Source organism: Netta rufina (genome assembly GCF_964035555.1).
Source record: "Netta rufina genome assembly, chromosome: 2".
Classification (NCBI taxonomy): Eukaryota; Metazoa; Chordata; class Aves; order Anseriformes; family Anatidae; genus Netta; species Netta rufina.
Genome location: NC_140124.1, coordinates 44475635 through 44494881, shown reverse-complemented (window position 1 = coordinate 44494881; position 19247 = coordinate 44475635). Strand labels below are relative to the sequence as shown.

The window sequence follows — 19247 nt, the reverse complement described above, 5'->3', positions numbered from 1 at the left end:
TATGGCAGTCCCATGCTCTTTGTTCCTGATACTCTCCACATGCAGTTGAAGGTTGAGATGCTGTTTCCAGCAGGAGGTGGTTACTGGTGAGCAGCACCCTTTTAGGATGACCTCGCAGCATTGCCCTGACCTCATGAAGGCCTGGCTCGGGGTGATGGAAAGCCCTGGGGCTGCTGCATCCCGGAGGGAGATGGAAGTGGCCGTGCATCCCTATAGTGTGGGGGGAAATTTCCACAAGACTTTTGCCACCGCTCCACAGCCCAGCACCTCCACAGGTCTCCTCCTAGCATCACCAGCATCACTATTTGTACAGCCTGCTGCTGGGGTACAGGTGGGAAGGGCAGCGAGAGCTGTCACACATGCAAAACTAAATAAGCAAGGCCACTGGATTTGAGTGGCTATGCTGCCAGGCATGACAAAGGCTGCTGCAGCGTGTGCTGCAAGAAGATCCTTAAAGCCTCATTCAAAACCTGCCAGCTTCCCTACCCCACAGAAGGGAGATAACGCACAATGCATTCTTCAAAGTGGCATTTTAAGGGCTAAAATGATGTTCATATGGGGCTTTGAAAATGCACATAAATCACAGGTGCTAACACCATGAAGCAGCAAGGACAAGCACCGTTCGCACCCTGCATTCTCCACAAGCTTTGGGGGGGGACCCAAAAAGAGGTCTGTGGTGCTGGCACCCTGCCCACAGGTTGCAGGCATGCTGCCACCCAGGCCAAGAGTTTGGGAAGATTTGGTGTTTTCACTGCACCTTGGAGGCCCAGAGCACAGCTCCATGTGGGCGAGAAGCGCTTGGCGCCTTCTGCCCATGGAGTGACATCCGTAGCGCCCCAGAGCATCCTCGTGAGAGTGCCAGTGGTGGGTTTTGCTGCCCTGCTTGGCATCACCGGTTGCTTGTGCAGCAGTTGTGTGATTTATTTGTCACCTAGCTGATGTGTGCAGTGTGTGACACTGACCCCGTTGGCTCGGCGTTGGGTGCCCACTACGGAAAGCAGTTAAACACCTCTCCAGGGACGAGCAGCAGCCACTGGGTGGTATTTAGGTGGCGTTGCCTTCACCGGTGCAGCCACGTCTACCTGCTGCTGGGACCAGGCTCCGTGCTGCCAGGTCACCTCCCCGAGCCCCAAACCCACCCAGTGCTGCGGGGATTCCTTCTTCCTCGCGATGCAAACCCAAGGCCGCTCTGCAACGCACAGCTCAGCTCTCGTATCCCGTACGCCTTGCCAGACGTGCAGACGGCCACCTGGGACCGGCGAGAGGTTGGCGAGGGGAACCCAACCTCATCGCCCAGGCTCCGAGGCTTCCCCACGTCACGGGACACGGGACGGGGACGGCCGGCGTGGCGTGGCAGCCACCAGCAACTCGCAGCCAGGAGCTCGCAGATCAGCTGGGCGCGCAGGGGGGACCCCTTTAAAAGGCTTTCTCTTTAAAACACAGAAAGGGGAAGGAAAAAAAAAAAATTAAAAATCTGGAAAGACAGAAAGAAAAAAAAAGGAAAAGAGCGAGGAAGCGGCTTGCTGGGCGTCCTCCTCCCCCAAGCAGCGCTGCTTTTTGGGGGTACCCCCTTCCCTCCCCTAGGGTCTCGCTGCCTCCGGGGGCCACCCCGGTCCCCTCGGCCGGGGCGGGGGCGCGGCGGGGGCGGGGGCGCGGGGCGGGGGCGCGGCTCTGGTCGGCGGCGCTGCCGCTGCCGGGGGCTCGCCGGCGATGGCTTTCGAGGCGCTGGCGGAGGCTGCGGAGCGGTGGTGCGCCCGCACGCCCTTCCAGCTCATCGCCGCCGAGGAGACGGAGAGGCGCATGGACTTCTACGCCGAGCCCGGGGTCTCTTTCTACGTCCTCTGCCCGGAGGCCGCCTGCGGCGACAATTTCGTGAGTGACCCGCGGGGGCGCGGGGAGGGGGGGCTCGGGGAGCGAGGTGGCACGGAGGGGAATGGGGAGACCCCCCCCCCAAGTCCTGCCGGCTTCGGGACGGGGATGTGCCGGGGGCTGGGGGTGGCCCCCGGAGGGCTGCGGGGCCCGGAGCCTCCCCTGCGCGCAGGGAGAGCCGCAAAATGGAGTCCGCGGCCGGTGCGGGGCGGCCCCGCGGGCAGGGACCAGCCATCGACCCCCCCTCCCCATCCCCGGACCCCTTTCTCTATCCCCGGACTCCCCTCTCCATCCCTGGCCCCCCCTTTTTCTTCTGCCCCCCATCCCCCGGGGGCGCGATGCTCCCCGCCTGGCCGCCGCTGCTGCTGCCTCCCCCCTCCCCGACCTCCCCCCCCGGGGGGCTGGGGGCTTGCAGGGCTGTCACGGCAAATGGAGAATGGGCAGGGATAAAATGGAGTCGGGATGACAGCAGGGCCCCCCCCCCCCCCTCCCCGCAGCTCCACACAGGGGCAAAAGGAGGGGGGACCCGGCTGTCGCCCCCCCCAGTGGCAGGGGGCAGCGGGCAGGTGGCGGTGCCCTCCCCGCCGGGCTCCCGGAGGAGTTGAGCAGCAAGTTTGTGCCGAAGGAAGCAAGGGGGGGCTCTCCTCCTTGTCCCCGTGGGCAGCAGGAGGGCAGCGGGTCCCAAAGTGGCCCCTCGCCACGGGGGCTGCAGGAGCAGGGCGCTGGTGAAGCGCTGCCGAAGGCTTTTCGTCCTCGGTGATGGCTGGGGCGTCGTGGCTCGCGCCCCGCCTGCGGTGACTTCCATCTCTGGGCCCGCTCGAAATGTGCCTCATAATCCCCTTCGTGGCAGGTGAGAGGATAGAGGTTTGACAGCTGGGCTAACGGGAACAAAGAGTGGCAAAGGGACGACCCCGAGACCTCAAATCCCAGTGAGCGGGGACGTTCGTTTGTGTCGGGCTGAGTTAGGAAGGAAGGGATCCGCAGCTGCCTTACACATCTGCCCAGGGATACACGAGACCTTCAACTGCAGGCCTGGATATGCCAAGGCGACACCTCAGAGCATGGGGGACAGCCAAGCACCCACACCCCTGCACCAAACCCCATGCTCATTCCCTTCTGGAGATGCCCCTGCCCAGACAGAGCCATGCCTGCTGGACCCTCAGGCAGGGATGCGCGTGAAGCCAGCTGCAGGGCACGGCTGAAGTTGTTGTTGGCTGCTAATGGTGTTGGAAATTGCAAAGCAAGCTTGTTATTTTTCTTAGACGTGCCTTGTTTCATCCTATACTGCTCGGTAATCGAGAGAACCCTCTCAAAACAAAACCTAGTCAGCTAAAAAAAAAACAACCCAAAGCTCAAGCAGTTTCAGACCCTGCTCCCCTGCTTCCATCACAGGCCAATTTCTGTGGGTTTGCAACCATGTTTTCCCTTTTTTTTGTTTGGCAAATATTTTCATTCCAGGGTTGCTGCGGGAAGGACTCCCCACCCAAAGCCACCAGTAATAAAACTGAGTAGAGGGGCCAAATTCTGCCATTTTGGGCATTATTATTTGAGGCACTTTTCTCTAGTGATTAGGCTTTGAAGATAGGCAGGTAGGTGTCGTTCTTAATTCTTTTCCTCTTGATGGTGTCTCTAATGTGATTAAGAACCACTAATGAACTGGTTCACCAGCATCATCTTTTCTGCTCCTGGTGCACTGTGAGGCTGCATTTATGGTCCCAGCTTGGCCGTCTTGTTTTATGCAGTCATTTTCTTTCTCTTTTTTATTTTTTATTTCCTTAGAAGGTAAGTTTACTTTCTCTACATGCAATTACAGGCTAAAGTTTATTTTAAGGAGACTTAATGCAAGCCAAGGGACTGATTCTCCTTTGCACTTGAGCCTTGTTGTGTGGCCCTGGTAACATGGAGGAGAGTGAAGGTAAAAGGAAATGTAACTACAATTCACAGTGGCACACTTTATGGTCTTTTTGCACCCTGTAACTCTTATAAAGGAGCCTCACATTTAATAAGCATCTGGTGCCTGGTACCCTTGTTCTCTTTCTTTATATCCTATTTCATAATAATGTGACTTAAAAAAACTATGTAGGAGGTGCCAGAGAAGTCCATGATAACTCCCTCGTAAGGAGGAAATGATGAGCATGGTGAGTTTAAAAGGGAGGAGGAGAAAGACTGAGAAAGCTTGCCAAGAAGTAACCTGGGAGATAAAAACTGATTTTTGTATAATACCAGAGATTCCAGATCACAACAGCAATAATACTGATTTCCTGAGAAGGTGTCTTTGGGCCAGGTCTTTTAACATGTAGAAGACCCGTCTAGATGCCTGCTGCCATTTTCAGCACCACCTAGACACTAAAACTCTTGGAATCAGCATTTTAGATAGCTGAATTATGTACAGGTTAGATCCTGAGGTTCATGGAGGTTCATAATCCCAAAGGATTAATTGGATTTGTATAGCCATAGCCAGTGAGGGTTGAGGTGCTGTTCCTTACAGCCCATCATTTGTTTTGTCACCTTGTTGTTGCTGGTATTCAGAGTGAGCAATAAAGCAAATAAAAATACCATGCCACCTTGTTGCAAGATTTCCTGCAAAATAGTTTCTAACAGAGGTCGTGAATCTGAATACTCACCATTAAAAAATAATAATAATAAAAAATAAGGCTTTGCTGGCGTGTTCCACAGGCTAGAACAAGGTGGTCCAGCATCACCGAATCATCCAAGGACACGAGGGGAAACAAGCCCCTCGGGCTGCAGCTCCGTGGACAGCCTCAGCTCTGCGCTGTGCACGGCTGCTGAACAGAGTAACTCAGCCACAACCCTGGGTCAGCTGAGGTGGATGCTGGTGGCTGGGTGTGCTTTTGTAGTGACACAAAGCAACCGTGAGCAAAACAGGGCAAGCTTGGAAAACGCATACTCTAGTGATGAGGTTAATATGTTTTTTTTTTTAATTGCGCAGCCACGGACGAGTGCTGTGGTCCACCAGAGTGCCAGCAGCCTGCTGCAAAGAGGTTCTCAGGCACCAGGGTTTTTCCAGGAAAAGCATCTCCGTACGTGCAGTCTCACTGCCTGCTCTGGCTTTCTAAGCAGGAGCTGAATCCTCAAATTGTTTTCCTTGTTTGATTTCGAGCAGCCAAAATTTCGAGCAGCCTGTGCTGCCTCGGGGCAGCACTGAACGTCCACGGAGATCTGAAGATGCAGCTGAATTTATAGGTGTTATAACACCAGCCATTATTGCGGGTGAGGTGTTTCCTTGGGGGGAGGAGATGTGGTCAAGCCATTCAGGGGCTGATTTTCATTTGTAAGGAAGCTCCCTCCCCCGTGTATAGCTCTGATAGTCGAAGGAGGCCACAATTTACACAAGAATCAGGATGTTAACACTCGTGGTCATTTCATACATATAAACAATTAAAGCAGGATTAGCATGAGTCATGAATTGCCAATCTGGAACATCCAGCCCTCAAGTTTGGCACAAGGACTAGAAGTAATAAAAAGGTTATTGCTAACCCTGCTTATTAAGAGATCATGGGCCAGACCTCCACAATTTTGAGGCTGTTCTTACAACGCTGCGATTTTGAAGAGAGTTCATCTGGTATTTTGAAGAGGGTTCATTTGAGTCCATTTGATGTATCTTCTGCCTTTTTAGGCCATAAAAATCATGAAGCCAGATTTATTTGTTTATTTTAAAAGAGAAGCTGAGATTTGGTTATCTATTTATAGGATTCTGAGGCCCATGGCTGTAAGATGGCATGAAATACCATGAGACTTGTGGTATGTGTCTTTCAGAGCTGGCAAGGCTGTAAAGAACCCGATTGATTGCCAGACTGGTAAGAGATACATGGGTACATGGAAAGAGCAGGACCTACTCGGTAAGACAGGGCTTTTTCTGAGCAAAACATTTTGCTATGGTTATGCTTGCATATGGAACAAGCAGCAAAGAAAATGCAGGTTCACTGAGGTGAGTAGCGCATCAGTGACAGTTTTTTGTCTTAAAGACACAACTTAGGTGGTATTAAGTAGTGTTTCCTTTAGCCAGATGTAAAACTGCACCCCTGGCAGGTGTTCACCATGGAGCAGGCAGGCAACGTGGAAGCCTTATGTTGGGGATGGAAATGTCCGTTATTCTTGCTCTTTCCCTGAATGTTAGTTAAGCTGCAGGGTAACCCACCCCTGTCCCCGCTGAAGCATAACTTGCTGTTTATAGCACAGTAAAAAGCTGCACAGCACTTTGGGGAAAAGAATTGCCGTGCAAAAATAGAGGTATAAGAGTCTCTAACCATTCTTGCAGCATTAGGCTTCCCTGTTTAGCAGGCTGTCTGAGACAGTCCTGTGCACCACGTCTCCAAAAAGAAGGTCTTTAAAAGTGCATGTTAAATTGTGCTGCATGAAGCAATGTTATCTGAGTGCTTCCTCCATTGCTCACCAGCTCCCTGTTTCAAACAACATCGTACCAGCAGAAGAAGCATCATTTTGGAGAGAGGCTTCCCAGAGCCAGGCTGGGGAAATGGCCTCTCTCAAGCAAGAGCAAGATGAGAGGAAATATCCCAAATGGGTTTACTTGTGGCTGCCAAGGTCTAGGAGGAGCAAACCTCAAAACAGAGAGAGGAAGGGAGGGAAGTGTGAAGTGTCCGGATGTTGTGGGTGCCCAAACATCTCTCCTTGGCTCTGTGTCCAGTCCATGGTTTTATTTTGCATCTTGTTTTCTTCTGCATCATCGACAGAGTTAGACACCAAATTCCACCTCCAGGGTCACATAGTGCTTGCACCAACACCCGGAGGACAAAGAGCTGCTTTAGCTCTTCCTGAGAGCTTTATGGCAGCAGATGATGCAGAAGGAAAGAAAACCCAGTGTGACTTCCAGGTCTAAGCAGGGCTAGTATCAAACAAAAACACCTCTACTTGTAAAACGTGCGTGTTATTTCCCTCCCTGCCTTCTGTTTCGTGGTGTCAGTAACATCAAAGTTCCTCCTTAGAAGCTTGGCCTCTGAAACAGCCCACAGTGCGAGTCCGAACCAAGGGGGGCCCAGTGTACTTTGGCAGATGTTTACAACCTGTCACCTTATAAAACCATGTGGAGAGGTCAGCGTGGGTTCCTGTTAACACCTTCTCTTTCTTGTGTTGCTGTTGGCTTCCAGCACGTGTGGAGCGAAAGCGAGGACTGCTTACCTTTCCTGCAGCTCGCGCAGGACTACATCTCCTCCTGTGGGAAAAAGACGCTCCATGAAATACTGGAAAAAGTCTTCAAGTCCTTCAGACCCGTAAGTGCTTCTTATTTACTTCTAAATTTCAGTTGTCTGTGACTGTCGGTACAGTAGTAGTGGATGGGGCAAAGCAGTTCTTCTCCTTACTTCTCCAGTCGGTGCCCATGTGCAGGGGTGTTAGTGCATCAGTCTCTATCAGGCATTTGCAGATTGCTTCTCAGAAGCCATCTGCCTTCTTATTTCCAGCTATGAATGTGAGAGAATGAGATGCCTGCCTGGGGTGGGAAGCCAACTGGTGCTGCAGCCGGTGGCATGCAGTCTCTGCATGGGGATGGCATCACTGCCTCCCAGGAATGGGGCGCGAGTCAGGCACTTTGCACCAGAGTGATTTCCCGGTACTGTAAATTGGGAATTTTGCAAGGACACCAGTGATGGTTCAGCTTTTGCTCTTAGGATGGCTGCCACTTGATACTTGCTAATGCCATTTTAGTCAAAGCTTGGGAAGAGGCCGGAGCCAGAGCTGGGTTTGGTGCGGAGGGGGGCTTATATTCTTGTCTTTCACTAGTTTGTGGCTGCTCAGCTTTCTCTGTCCTTGTTTGACACTAAGATTTGGGTGGAAGCCTGTGTTTTGTCAGGGTGAGGTGACTTTGTTGGGCTGGCCGTTGTGCTCCAGCTGGTTTGCCAAACCCTCCTCTTGCACAGCCTCTCCTTTGGAAAGGACGACTCAAATGCAATAATTACAGTAAATGCAGCAGTCAAATACAATAACTGAAGCTTGACTGCTGGTAACTCAATGATTTTGACATGACCTGGGCTGAACAGACAGGCTGGTGCAGAGGAGAGAGGAGCTTCATCGCTAGGCCCATGCTTCATCCCTGCATCTTCCTTGATGTCTGTGGCAAAGCTGACCAAAAACTTAAGTGAACATGCAGACAGCTTCCCCTCCTCTGTTTTTCTGGCTGACTAATCATGAAGACTGAAAATTTATCCCAAGTATTTGGAGCGAAAGGGAGTGGTGATATGAAAACACTGGGCCTCCCCACGTTGCACCCTTGCGTTGCCGTGGAAAGCCACAGCTGGTCGACATGAAAGAGCATAATTTAAAAAAATCCTCTGAGAGACTGGAAATAAATAGAACAGATGCACACTTTTCTTAGAAAAATCTGGAAATCTGATCCTTCAGAACAGCTGCTTGTAATTGTGAAAACATACAAAAATATAAATATGTTTCCCAGAACAATATTCGGCTCATGGATCTTCATAGCTGTTTTCTCCCCCTCTGAAAAGCTGTGTCTTTGAGGAGAGACTTCCATTGGTCTAAGTAAAGAAGACTTCAAAAAGACTTAATTAAATTGGTACAGATCACTTACTTCATTTTAAACCGCATTTATTTCAGTGTAGCTTATGTTGCTGAGAAATTGGCTTCAGTCAAACCAAGTTAAGCTACTTCAGGATAAAAGGGTTCAAAGCCAGGGGAACCATTATGCTAATTCAGTCTGGGCGCTTCGTTAACATGTCAGATTTTACCCGATGACTCCTGTAACCAAGCACACAGGCTGTGGTTGAGCTGGAACATATCTTTACCAGAGACATCCAGTCTGGATGTGAAGGCCTCAGATGATTTCAAGGGTACAATACTACTGGGCACAAATCATTAGTTACACTCTTCTGAAAAAAAAAATCTTTTATTTATAATTTTATTTATAATTTTTCTAGTTTTGCTTCTAGTCTGTTGAATTTCGTTGTGTTTTTGTCTGCTCAAGAATAACATCCTCAGTTACCAGAGCCCTCCTGCAGACTGCAAAGTCCCTCTTCATTTTCTCTTCGAGGTACCACAAAGATAGTGTAGGAGATTCTCCTTTGACTTAGTACCGAGGGGTTTGCATTGGTTGTAACGAAGCTGGTTTTATCATTCAGTGAATGGTTGTGTGTTGACAAGTTTAATGAGAAATGTATTGACATTTTTCCTGTATTGTAATTATTAAAAACAGCACACACATGGTAGGATAGATTTTAAGAAGTGAGGAATGGTACAGTAGATATATGGAAACTGTTATTTTACACCATTTTTCAGTTTTATTTTTTTACACCATGTTTCATTTTTTTTTCAGGTTTATCTTTCAGTGTGGTTGTATGTCAGCTTTTGGTAAGAGGCATTGCCACACTGGTTTCACGAGTCTGTGCCTTTAAAAGTACTAGGTTATTTGTATCAGGGCACTTTGAAAGAGTTAAGAAAGACATAAAAATAAAAAAATGCCTGAGGGAAATGGCACTAACCTGAAGAGTTTGCAGAGAACCAGAAAGTGAGTCATAAAACTTAGCAGGATTCCTGCACTGAGCTTACCGCTGGTCTAAAAGCCTGCGTCCAAAGTGGGGAGTCTGCAGCGTAAAAGTCATTTACCCCAAGTTCGTTGGATTTGTATATGTCCCATTGGCCTCCCTGTACTTCCAAAAAATACCTAGCAGATGGGTATTTTGGCCAGCAGGAATAAGGAGATGTAGTTCACGCTGTGCAGCTACTGGTTGTCCTTCTTCCCTCCTCACCACCCTTCTGTTGTCCTTCTCCCCATGTCCCCACCTGACAGTTTTGTTCTCTTTGCCTATTTGGTTAATGGATCAGCTCTCTCTTTTCCACACCTTTTTTTTTTTTTTTTCTTTTTTCTTTCAATTAAAGTCCTTCCCAGTCCACCATAGAGATGATACTTTAGTGAACGAAGTAGATATGGACTAGAAGCAGACATGAGAGTTGGTCTGGGGTCAGCTCACACCTTCATCATCTTATCTTGTCCCCAACTTTTACTTTACCTCCTCCTGTTTTGACCAAATTTGTTTGTAGAGCTCTCTTTACCTGATCCTTCCTCCTTGGGGTCAAGATCTTGGCTGATTTGCCACTGCAGTGCAGAGACCAGTAAGTGTTTAAGGGTGGTGAGGGACAGCAGAGGTGCCAGGTGTCCTTGAAAATCCTACCTCAAAAGCATCCACAAGAGAGCAAAACTGTGCCTCCCTTGGAGGAGCATCCCATCCTGTCCCCATCCTTCCTACCCTCAGTAAAACTTAACTGAGGTGGGTGGTGGCTTTGATCCTGATGTTCACCATGCCAGGGAGGGGAGAGCTGGGTGTCCTGAGGGTGAAACTAAGGGGGATGTGTGAAAAACAGAGACCTGTAGGCTTGAGAGCCTTTTTGGTGCTTGCGATGTATGTTGTGGATTTTATTATTTTTTTGTGCTAGTTTTGCACATAAAAGGCTTCCAGCATCCCATAAAATGAAAATGGGGCTCTCAATCCTGTGGCTCATTTCCCTGCAAATCAGGGAGGAATTATTAGTGGAGCTGGGCAAAAAAAAAAGTGATCAAAGCTCTTTCTGCCGGTTGATGTAAACGGAGCAGTACGACACACAAATCTAATTTGAATACACCAAATCAGTTGAGCGACGATAATACTGAGGGAAAAAAGAGAGAAGTCTAGAGGCCTTGCTTTTACATTTTAAAAACTGTTTTAATTTTAGCTTAAAAATGAAAGAAAGCCCCCACATCCTGAAAATGAACCGTGTCATTTCGCATTCACATTCTGCAGTTCAACATAGGATTTGAAAAATACGTATGCATGGGAGTATTTTTTTCTGTTTGTTCTGCTCAGAAGACAAGAACGCTTCAGCTGGGGTCTCTCTGTAAGTATTTTTAAAATGCGAAGGAGGGATGTAGTCAGCAAATTCTCCTTCCATTTTGCTGCTGAGAAACCCTGCAACTAAAAAAATGTTTTTCTCACAGTGACAGTGAAGAATACATGGACCTGGAAGCTAATTCTCTGTAATTGTCCACCAAATCATTTTGAAGGTTAATCGTGGACTAAATTAGGGTAGATCCCTAAAAATCTGCCTCGTCACAACCGTCTGATTTTTATACTACCACCGAGCAAGCATCACTCGTGATTTTTCTGGTTTTGTCTCCTTTGAGAGATAGCAGCTGTGTCGCACTCCAAACAGGGTGTTGCACACACGTGTCTGTGCTGCTCCTCCAGCCCTGGCAAGCTAAATACGCAGTATTCCCAGTAATGACTGGCATGTGGTTTTGCTTTGCGGATATTAACAGCTGGTAGTATAGGATTCTAATATGAGATTTCCAGAGCAGATCCGTTATTTTGGTTGTCATTTGGTTTATCTGTCTTCTTGACTTCTGTTGGCTTGGCAGCCTTTTGGAGGCGATGGGAAAAGTTCAAGCACTGTTATTTGCTCCTTCTCCTGTGGCAAGCAAATGCCATGGCAGTGATCTGAGCTGTCAGATGGAGGCATCCAAACATCCTCCAAGGAAAATGAACTGGCAGTTCTTCAGAAGCCCAAATCTAATTTGTAGAAATTTAAAGGGATTTGGGCAACTTTCAGTTGAGCACACAGTATTTGTTACGGAGGTTGCTTCACCCAGCAAGCAAGCAAGTCTTCATCTGGTGTGGTGGAGTGAAGAGTTCAGGAAAAAGCAGCTAACGTGGTGGGATCCTTGGGGTTTTAGGGACACCGCCTACTCCCCACTAGCCAGTTCTGCATGAGGATGCTTTAATTTTTGCCCTGTGGATTGTTACAGAACACAATCTTAAATCAAGTTAACTACTGCTACACTATAATCATGGTTTGTTCTGAAGTTAAACCACTGCCAGGTCTAAACACTCAAAAAATTGTGATATGACCTCAGGGACAAAGGCAGAGCTTTTTGAAAGTGCTTTGCTTTGGTTTTATTTATCTTCTGGTCTCTGAGCACTTAATTTGGTGTGAGGATGCATTTTCAAACCTTTCTCTATCACATGAGGGAGAGAAAGGGAGTTGAGATTGTTATGTAATGCTGTTATTCTAGGATTTGAGGTTTCCAAGAAGTGACATCTCGGTATTGTGGGAAGATTTAAAGCAAAACTGCACGAGTGGGTAACTCACTGTTACATGGTCTTTTCTCTTCTTTGTAGCTTCTTGGGCTTCCAGATGTTGACGATGATGCATTTGAAGAATATAACGCAGATGTGGAAGAAGAGGAACCAGAAGCCGATCACCAACAAATGGGTGTCAGTCAGCAGTAATTTGCAGAGAAGCTGAAAAATGGGGAATCTTTTGGTACCAAGTGGGATCAGGTGGTCCCACACTAGCCTGTTCGATTTAGCACATTACATGGGGATATCTGGCTCCCAGGATAAAAGTTTTCCTTTTTTTTTTTTTTTTTTTTTTTTTTTTAAGAAATAATAATAATCTGTGATGAGCTTTGCTAAGAAGCGACCTGAATTTTGCTCCTGCTTCAGTGGGGTTTCTATGGAGTTGTCTTGGTAGCATTCTGCCATTGCCAGGCTAGAAGTAGTTTCATTGCTGACTGTCTCCTTGATTTGTGCTCGAGAGTAACATTCACTGACACGAATGTAGGGTACTTTGAATGTAGGAACCATGGGGCTGGGGTACCGAGTACTCACACGTAACCTCTCGGGGGAAGTCTGTGCAGAGAGTAGATGCAAGCCTCACTTTTAGTTTGACAGCTTTGTTTTTTGACTCTACTACCAGACAGAACGCCAAATTTTGAGAGGTTTCTCCTGAAAAAAGCACACATTAGTTTAACAGTGGTCAGTACTGCAGAAGTGCTCGTGAAGGCTTGACAAAAATGATGGGAAGTGGGAAATCCAAGGGAGTATTTGTGTCAGACGTGTTAATGTCATTTTACTGACACCTGAGTTTACAAGAGATTGGATTAATAACTGGGAGTAATTAGAGCTGTGGTATCAACAGTACACATCATAATGAACCTGGGTAGTCTCACACCATACAACCCAAAGCCAAATACTGTTTTTATACAAATTCAATCAATTAAATCAGCCATTGCATATCCCACTTCTGCATGAAAACCAACTCTAAGCTTCATGGTTTTTAAATAACCAGTTAATTATTATGTCAATCTTGCAGCATTGCCAATTGAAGTGCAACTTAACTTGGAAGCCATAAGGGTATAAACCAGCATCTGGCTCTTAACGTTATGCTGGACTTTTTCCTCACGCTGGGCCTTTGAGCTGATCTGGGCATTTCCACCTCTGCGGAGGGGAGCTAAAATACTACCCAAGCAGGAAGGCCCCTTGTATTTTGTACCTACTTTGCATGGGTTTAAGTGGCTCCAATGAGTGCCAGACTGTGAAGATGCAGGGTCTCTTATTTACATGCCTTTTGTACCGAAAATATAAGAAGCAAAGCGATTCTGTTGTAAGACAGATATTTTCCGTAATAGATCAAAACGTTTCTAAATTAATTCCTTTTTTTTTTTTTTTCATTTTTTAGTGGCAAAATGAAGGCCACACGGTTCAAGAGCCCTTTTATACAGAATTAGCTTTATAAAATCAAAAAGTGAGTGAAGAGAAAATGCTTGGACAACTCCCAGAAACAACTCATGCCATTTTGAAAACCCTGTTGGTAGCAACAGCTCCTTGTCCATAGACTTTTTAAAGACTTTTTTTTTTCAAAGTTACTTAAGAGAGTAAGTTTTCTTGGGGGTTTACATTTCTGATGATGGGTTGAGAGATGCATAGCTCTTGATTTTTCCAATCTGGGGCAAAGACCTTCCATAGCCAGGATGGTGTGCGGTACCTGATTACACACAGAAGTGTCTGCAATGCTTTAAAAGTCCAAGTTTAAAAATATTATAAAAAAAAAAAAAAAAAAAGTGGAAGAGAAACAGAGCTTAATGAAACTTTGTACATTCTTTCGGCATGCAGGCATAAACATGATAGTTGCAACACGTTTTCTATGGACTAGTGACGTGAGAACTGTGGCAGTTCATTGTATAGCACTGTACAGCAGCAATAGGCTTTTCGCTTACGGAAATAAAGTGCAAGAACAGTGGTTTCCATCCCTGCTTTAAATCCCTACGTTTCTGTTCCTCTCCATCTCAAAAAGATGCCATAACCTTAAGAACCTTGCTTCGGGAGAAGCTTTCTCTTTGTAGCATCCAGTCCTCCAGCTGTGGCTCGTGCAAATGGAAGCGAATGGGGCCAGCTTTCCCCTGCTGCAATGCCAAGCAAGAAATAATTTACAGTAGCACAAGCTATCGATTGAATTGTTAATGAGCGGTTGAGCGTTAATATGGTTGTATGCAAACATAAAGCTGTAAATTATGTAGATACATTATTTCCTGCATCCACTAACTCACTTTTTTTGTTGGAATGCCATATGCCGTTGGAGTGACCTCTGCACCAGAATGCAAGCGTGTGGGGTAGCTGGGGACCCTCCTGCAGCTCCCAGCCCTGCAAAATCCCCACTGCAGCCAGCGAGATTTCGTTGAAGGAAAACTCCAGAGGGTGCACGAGGCTCGGCCCTGCAGAGAGCTGCACGCTCGTGTCCCCTGTCACGCTGCTGGGAGCTGAATGTGTGGGACCCCCACCGCCGAACTGAAGCATTACCAGGCAGCACTAACAATAAACTGGAATTTTATACGTAGAAAACGTAATTGACGTGTGTATTAAATGTGAATGAGCATTAATATAGAATGTATTTTATCAAAAAATATTGATTGCTTACTTTGACCAAATACATTTCTGTATTACCATGTTACTTGTTCCATACTTAACCAAACGACGCAGGAGATGCGGAGCTGGCTTCATTGTATCACAAAGTGTTTATGTATTTTATTTGTATTTTATTTTTTCCTCACTGCCCCCTGTATTTTGAGGTTAGTAGCCTTTCGATAATTAACCAGGGGCAGCATGACCCCTGGCTGGGCTGCCAGACCGAGGTACTGGATTTGTGAACACATGCATGAATGCTCGTGCGTCTGGGGGCTTGGTGAGAAAATGTGGGCAGCTCTGCCACTGCCTTGCTCCGAGCTTCGGGCACATCTCAGCAGCTGGGCCTCCGTGAAATCCAGGGGGAGCAGAGGAGCGTCTTTGAAAGTCCCACCAGCAGGGCAGCCTTTTGTAAAAGGGGCTGTTAGTATTATTTGCCCACCAGTGAATACATCACTTTCAGATCTGTGGGTGAGAAGAGGTATGCTGAGCACAGCCAGCACAGTGCAGCCTGGGGGCTCAGAAAAACGAGGGATGCCAGGGGGAAGAGCAGACCTCCGAGATGTGACAGCTGGCCTGGGTAGCAGGGGAAAGCGTGGAAAAGTGCCCTTTCAGGGAGGTGCTGGGATTTCTGAGAGCACCCTGACCACCCTGCCAAGTATCCACCTATTGAACCTTTGCAGTGTGTAAGAAAGCTGCTCTGGATGTTTCAAGTCGTGTTTTTATGTTAGCATCCTGCCTGAGGAATGCATTGGGATGGTGATGGAGGAAGGGGTGGAGAAAAGGCAAAATGAAAAGCCTCCTCCTCTCTTCCCTAGCGTTATTATTTATGATACCGTGTGGGTAGGTGGGAGCAACAGGCAGGGAGCAGGAAGCTGCTTCATAAAACGCACAGTAAAAAAAAAGAAACTCTTAGAAGGATTTGCTCATGATGGCAGCCAATTTAAGAGAAAATGTTGGCAAAATGTCTCCTGACAGAGATGCAAGGAATAAGGCACCCCTGAGCGCGATGGCCTGAATCTGACTGGATTTCTCCAGCCCCACCTCCTGCTGTGGGCCATTTCCCTCTGCACAGAGCCTGCCTTTGGAAGATACATGCCTCTGGAAATGCCACTTGGGATGGGAACAGGCAAAGATAGTTCTCCTACATCAGTGACCTGACCACGCCAGCTGCTGCGTTTCGGTGCTGTGCCACCCGTAAGGTGTGCTGAGCGAGACTTGATTGCATGGTTGGTATCTGATGTGGAAGGAGACCTGTTCGCTCACCTACAGCCACCCCTTCAGTGTGCCGAGTGATCATTTAGAGGCTGTAGGTTTGGCTTTTTTCTCATCGCTAGATTGTTTTATGGAAGGAAATACCTACAGGTGCATCCGTGTTATTACAAAGCCCAGTTTCCACAGAGCCACGTAACACTGCTCAGTCTGTACGAGCCTGGTCAGAAAAGCACAGATGAACAAAGAGGGAGTTCATTTGTCTGAAGAAACCTTTCTGAATGAATTAACTAGACTACTATAAAGTTTTCTGGTTTCATGTGAAATACATTGAACTTTGAAATTCCCTTTCTGTGCTGACCTGCTGCTGCTTATGTGGGCAAAGATCTGTGGCAGCCCTCCATGATAGGATAGCTGCTTGTGTTTTCAGGGGTGGTGGTGGAAACACCAGCTCTGGATTTCAGTCAATACCATTTTTTCTGTTGTCAAGATTTCCTTTACTGATGCCGGGATCAGTCAGAGCTCAGCCCGTCGAGCAGAAATGGTGTTGTGCCACACCAGGCAAAGGCTGCCCTTTGTGTGCTTTCCACCATTTGTTTTCTGGCTGGAAGATCTCTGTCTCTCTGGGACTACAAAACTGTGAAACGGGTTGACAAAGGATGTTGCCCTTTTGTTCAACGCTTTAAAAGGTGTAAGCCTCCAGTGGAGCCCTGCATATTTTTCTGTTCCTCCTCCCGCTCCCACCACCGAGGCACCAAATCCCACAGTGTAGTTACACCAGAAGCTTGCCATTAAAGAGCTTACCAAATGCTGACGACTGATGGAGTCTTTTCTCTGTGAGCAAAATGAATTAAACAGGGGTTCTGGCAGGATAAAGTGTAGCTAAAATGTCTGTGGTGAAGGGAACGAGAGGCTTATATTCCTCAAGCAGTGTCAGAGCAGGGTGGGATAAACCCAGTGTTTGCGGGTGTAAGGAGGAGGAAATGATTCCATCTGAGCTTTGGGTATGGCAGAATAATCCATGCTTTGCAGGGCAGGATCCAGAAGGGCCAGGTCTTTCCATTCAGTGCAGTCTGCGGCAGTGGATTTGCTGTTGGAACACGGGAATTAGCAGTAATATTTGTGGATAAGCAAGTATTTCAGACCTCCCAGGCCCTGTTTCTGTTTTGCACAGATTAGGGAGACATCTGTTCTAATTAAGAGACACGTAACAATGTTGAAATGAAAATTGGTGGTTCTGCTCAATTCATTTGTCTCTTTTGCTTAAACACCACACTTTTAATTGTCACCGTGACATCTCCTCTTTCTGATTTAGTTGAAGGAACGCTGCCAGTCCCTGCCTTTTGTCATGAGCCTCTGTCGGTGGGTTGAAGAACATTTTCCAACCCGTGGAAGAGCGAATTCTTTAACCGAGCACTTCATGTTTCATTTTTTTTGGCAATTTAAATGGCATGAACATGCTGTAGGAGGACTGTGGCAGTGATATACCCTGTGGTGGCTCTGTGCCCTCAGCAGCAGCTCTGAAGCCATTCCTGATGGGGTGCCTGCCAGGACTAACCCCCTTCTGTTGGTAAACAGTCCCAGCAGCACAAGCCCCACAGCCTTTTGAGGGACACCTGGGGACAGTGGAAGCCACTGTGGCAATTGGGCTTTGACTACTGCCCTCCTGCAGATAGAGCTCTCTCATGGAAGAGGCGATGGAGCCAGCCTGCCTTCAGCTGTGTGGAGCCCCCTGCTCAGGCCTGCTGGATGGACTTCTCCCTGCTTCAGAAGTTCAAGTGAACTTAGCAGTTTGGACAGCCGATCTCTGCTGAAATATGCCCCAGCTGCCCTGCTCTGGGGGCTGGGGAGGCCCACACAAGGCGGTGGCTGCAACTGGGGGCACTCTGCTCCATGCCACGGCCCGGGACTGTCCGCACTCCACCTCTCCAGAGTTGCATCACTCGTTCCCCAATTTGAGAAATCAGGCTGTCCCAGGGCTTTGATGGATTTTGGCTTTGTACCAAGGAAAACAGAGCCACTGGAGGTCTGCACTTTGTGTTGTCTCTGTGAGCTCCTGCCTAACGCAGTGTTTCTCCCACCAGAGTTGTCACTGAGCAGAATTGGCTGGGAAATGCAGTTACCCCGCTTAGCAGGTCCATGTGCTGTTTTAAGGGGCACATAATAATCAATGCTTTCTTTCTCCAAATCCTCATGTTCTTTCTTCCCTGAAAAAAAGATTCATGCTCCCACTACGTGCTTAGTGAGTGCTGAAAGGCAATGTAAGTTTAACTTCACTTCCAGTGCCTAGGTGTACGCATCTGTGCGTTTCACTGAGTAGTGCTCCTGTTGTGCAAATAAAACTGAGGCAAGATTTGTAGAAAATAGTATAGTACCTTTTATTACCCAAACTAATCCAGTGGGGAGAGAAAGCAAACAAGCATTGAAGCTCCCAGGTGCTTCTCCAAGCTGAAATAAAAGTAGAAATGATGTGGGGCAGTCTGGTAGCAGGTAATCTCTCTCTGTAACGACCTTACCTTGCTTGTACACTTTTCTCAAGATACTTCAGCTGTAATGGTGTGGTGGAAGAGGGAGTGTTTGGGCCAGGTTTTATTTACAGCCTGTAGCAGTGCTGGAGTGCCCAGAGGTGGATGTCAGCGCTGTTACACCCACCGCAGGGCTCCTTGACAGAGCGTGTGAATGTGCTGTATAGTATACGGCCAGCTTTCAAGGCTTTGGGGTTTTATGGTAGTCCCCTAGAGGTCAGCAGAGCCTAAATTTTCAATCGACTTGAGCACTGAAGGGATGATAAACACAACTTCGCTGCCAGCCTGCAAGACTCTGCTTTTGCTTTCCTGCGACCTCAATTCGTGCTGGAGAAGAGGTCAGCACCTGGAATGGAAAGCCCTGCTTTGGAGATGAATGGCCTCAGAGCTTGTCATGGAGAAAAACCACACGGAGGAGGCTGGAGCGGCCTGAAGATGGGTGCTGGTGTTCTCAAAGTTGCACAGTGGGAGCTGGTGCCCCCCATCCTGCCTGGGACTGCAGCCGGAGCACACCCTGGCCACATCCATGGAGAAGACCTGTCTCACACCATGAGCAGGGCTGGTGCTTCATACAAAGCAGCCAGGAAGGCAGGAGAGCTTGCTCTTACGCACCTTGAAAAAGCATTGAGCCAAAGTGTTCCACTGGGGTTTAAATAGAGAGCAACAGCCCCTTGCTGTTCATTAGGATATCATCACCTCTGCATAGGGGAGAAATATGCTTTAAAAACAAGCCTCATCCACCAAAGGGTGTGAGCAAAAAACTTAAGCTGATGCTTAAAGGCCAGTGCTTGATGAAGTGGTGCCCCTGCAGATTTAAACCCTGACTCGGTCCCCCCATGTACACACAGCGAGGTCTCCGAGCTGTCTGGTTGGGTGGCTTTGGGTTGAAGTGGCCGTGGAAGGGAGCCAGAGGGTGCCACATTCATTGCCAACGTGAGGC

The 19247-nt window shown here is 47.9% G+C and overlaps 1 protein-coding gene across 1 annotated transcript; it reads left to right on the top strand.

Moving 5' to 3' along the window:
* Positions 1 to 1710: 1710 nt before the first annotated feature.
* Positions 1711 to 12142, top strand: MTURN (maturin, neural progenitor differentiation regulator homolog; the record flags this gene model as incomplete). Its single annotated transcript, XM_084281475.1, has 3 exons — positions 1711 to 1872; positions 6996 to 7118; positions 12009 to 12142. The coding sequence occupies 3 exons, from the start codon at positions 1711 to 1713 to the stop codon at positions 12117 to 12119; spliced, it is 396 nt and encodes a 131-aa protein (XP_084137601.1). The 3' UTR covers positions 12120 to 12142.
* Between the last annotated feature and the right edge of the window lie 7105 nt (positions 12143 to 19247).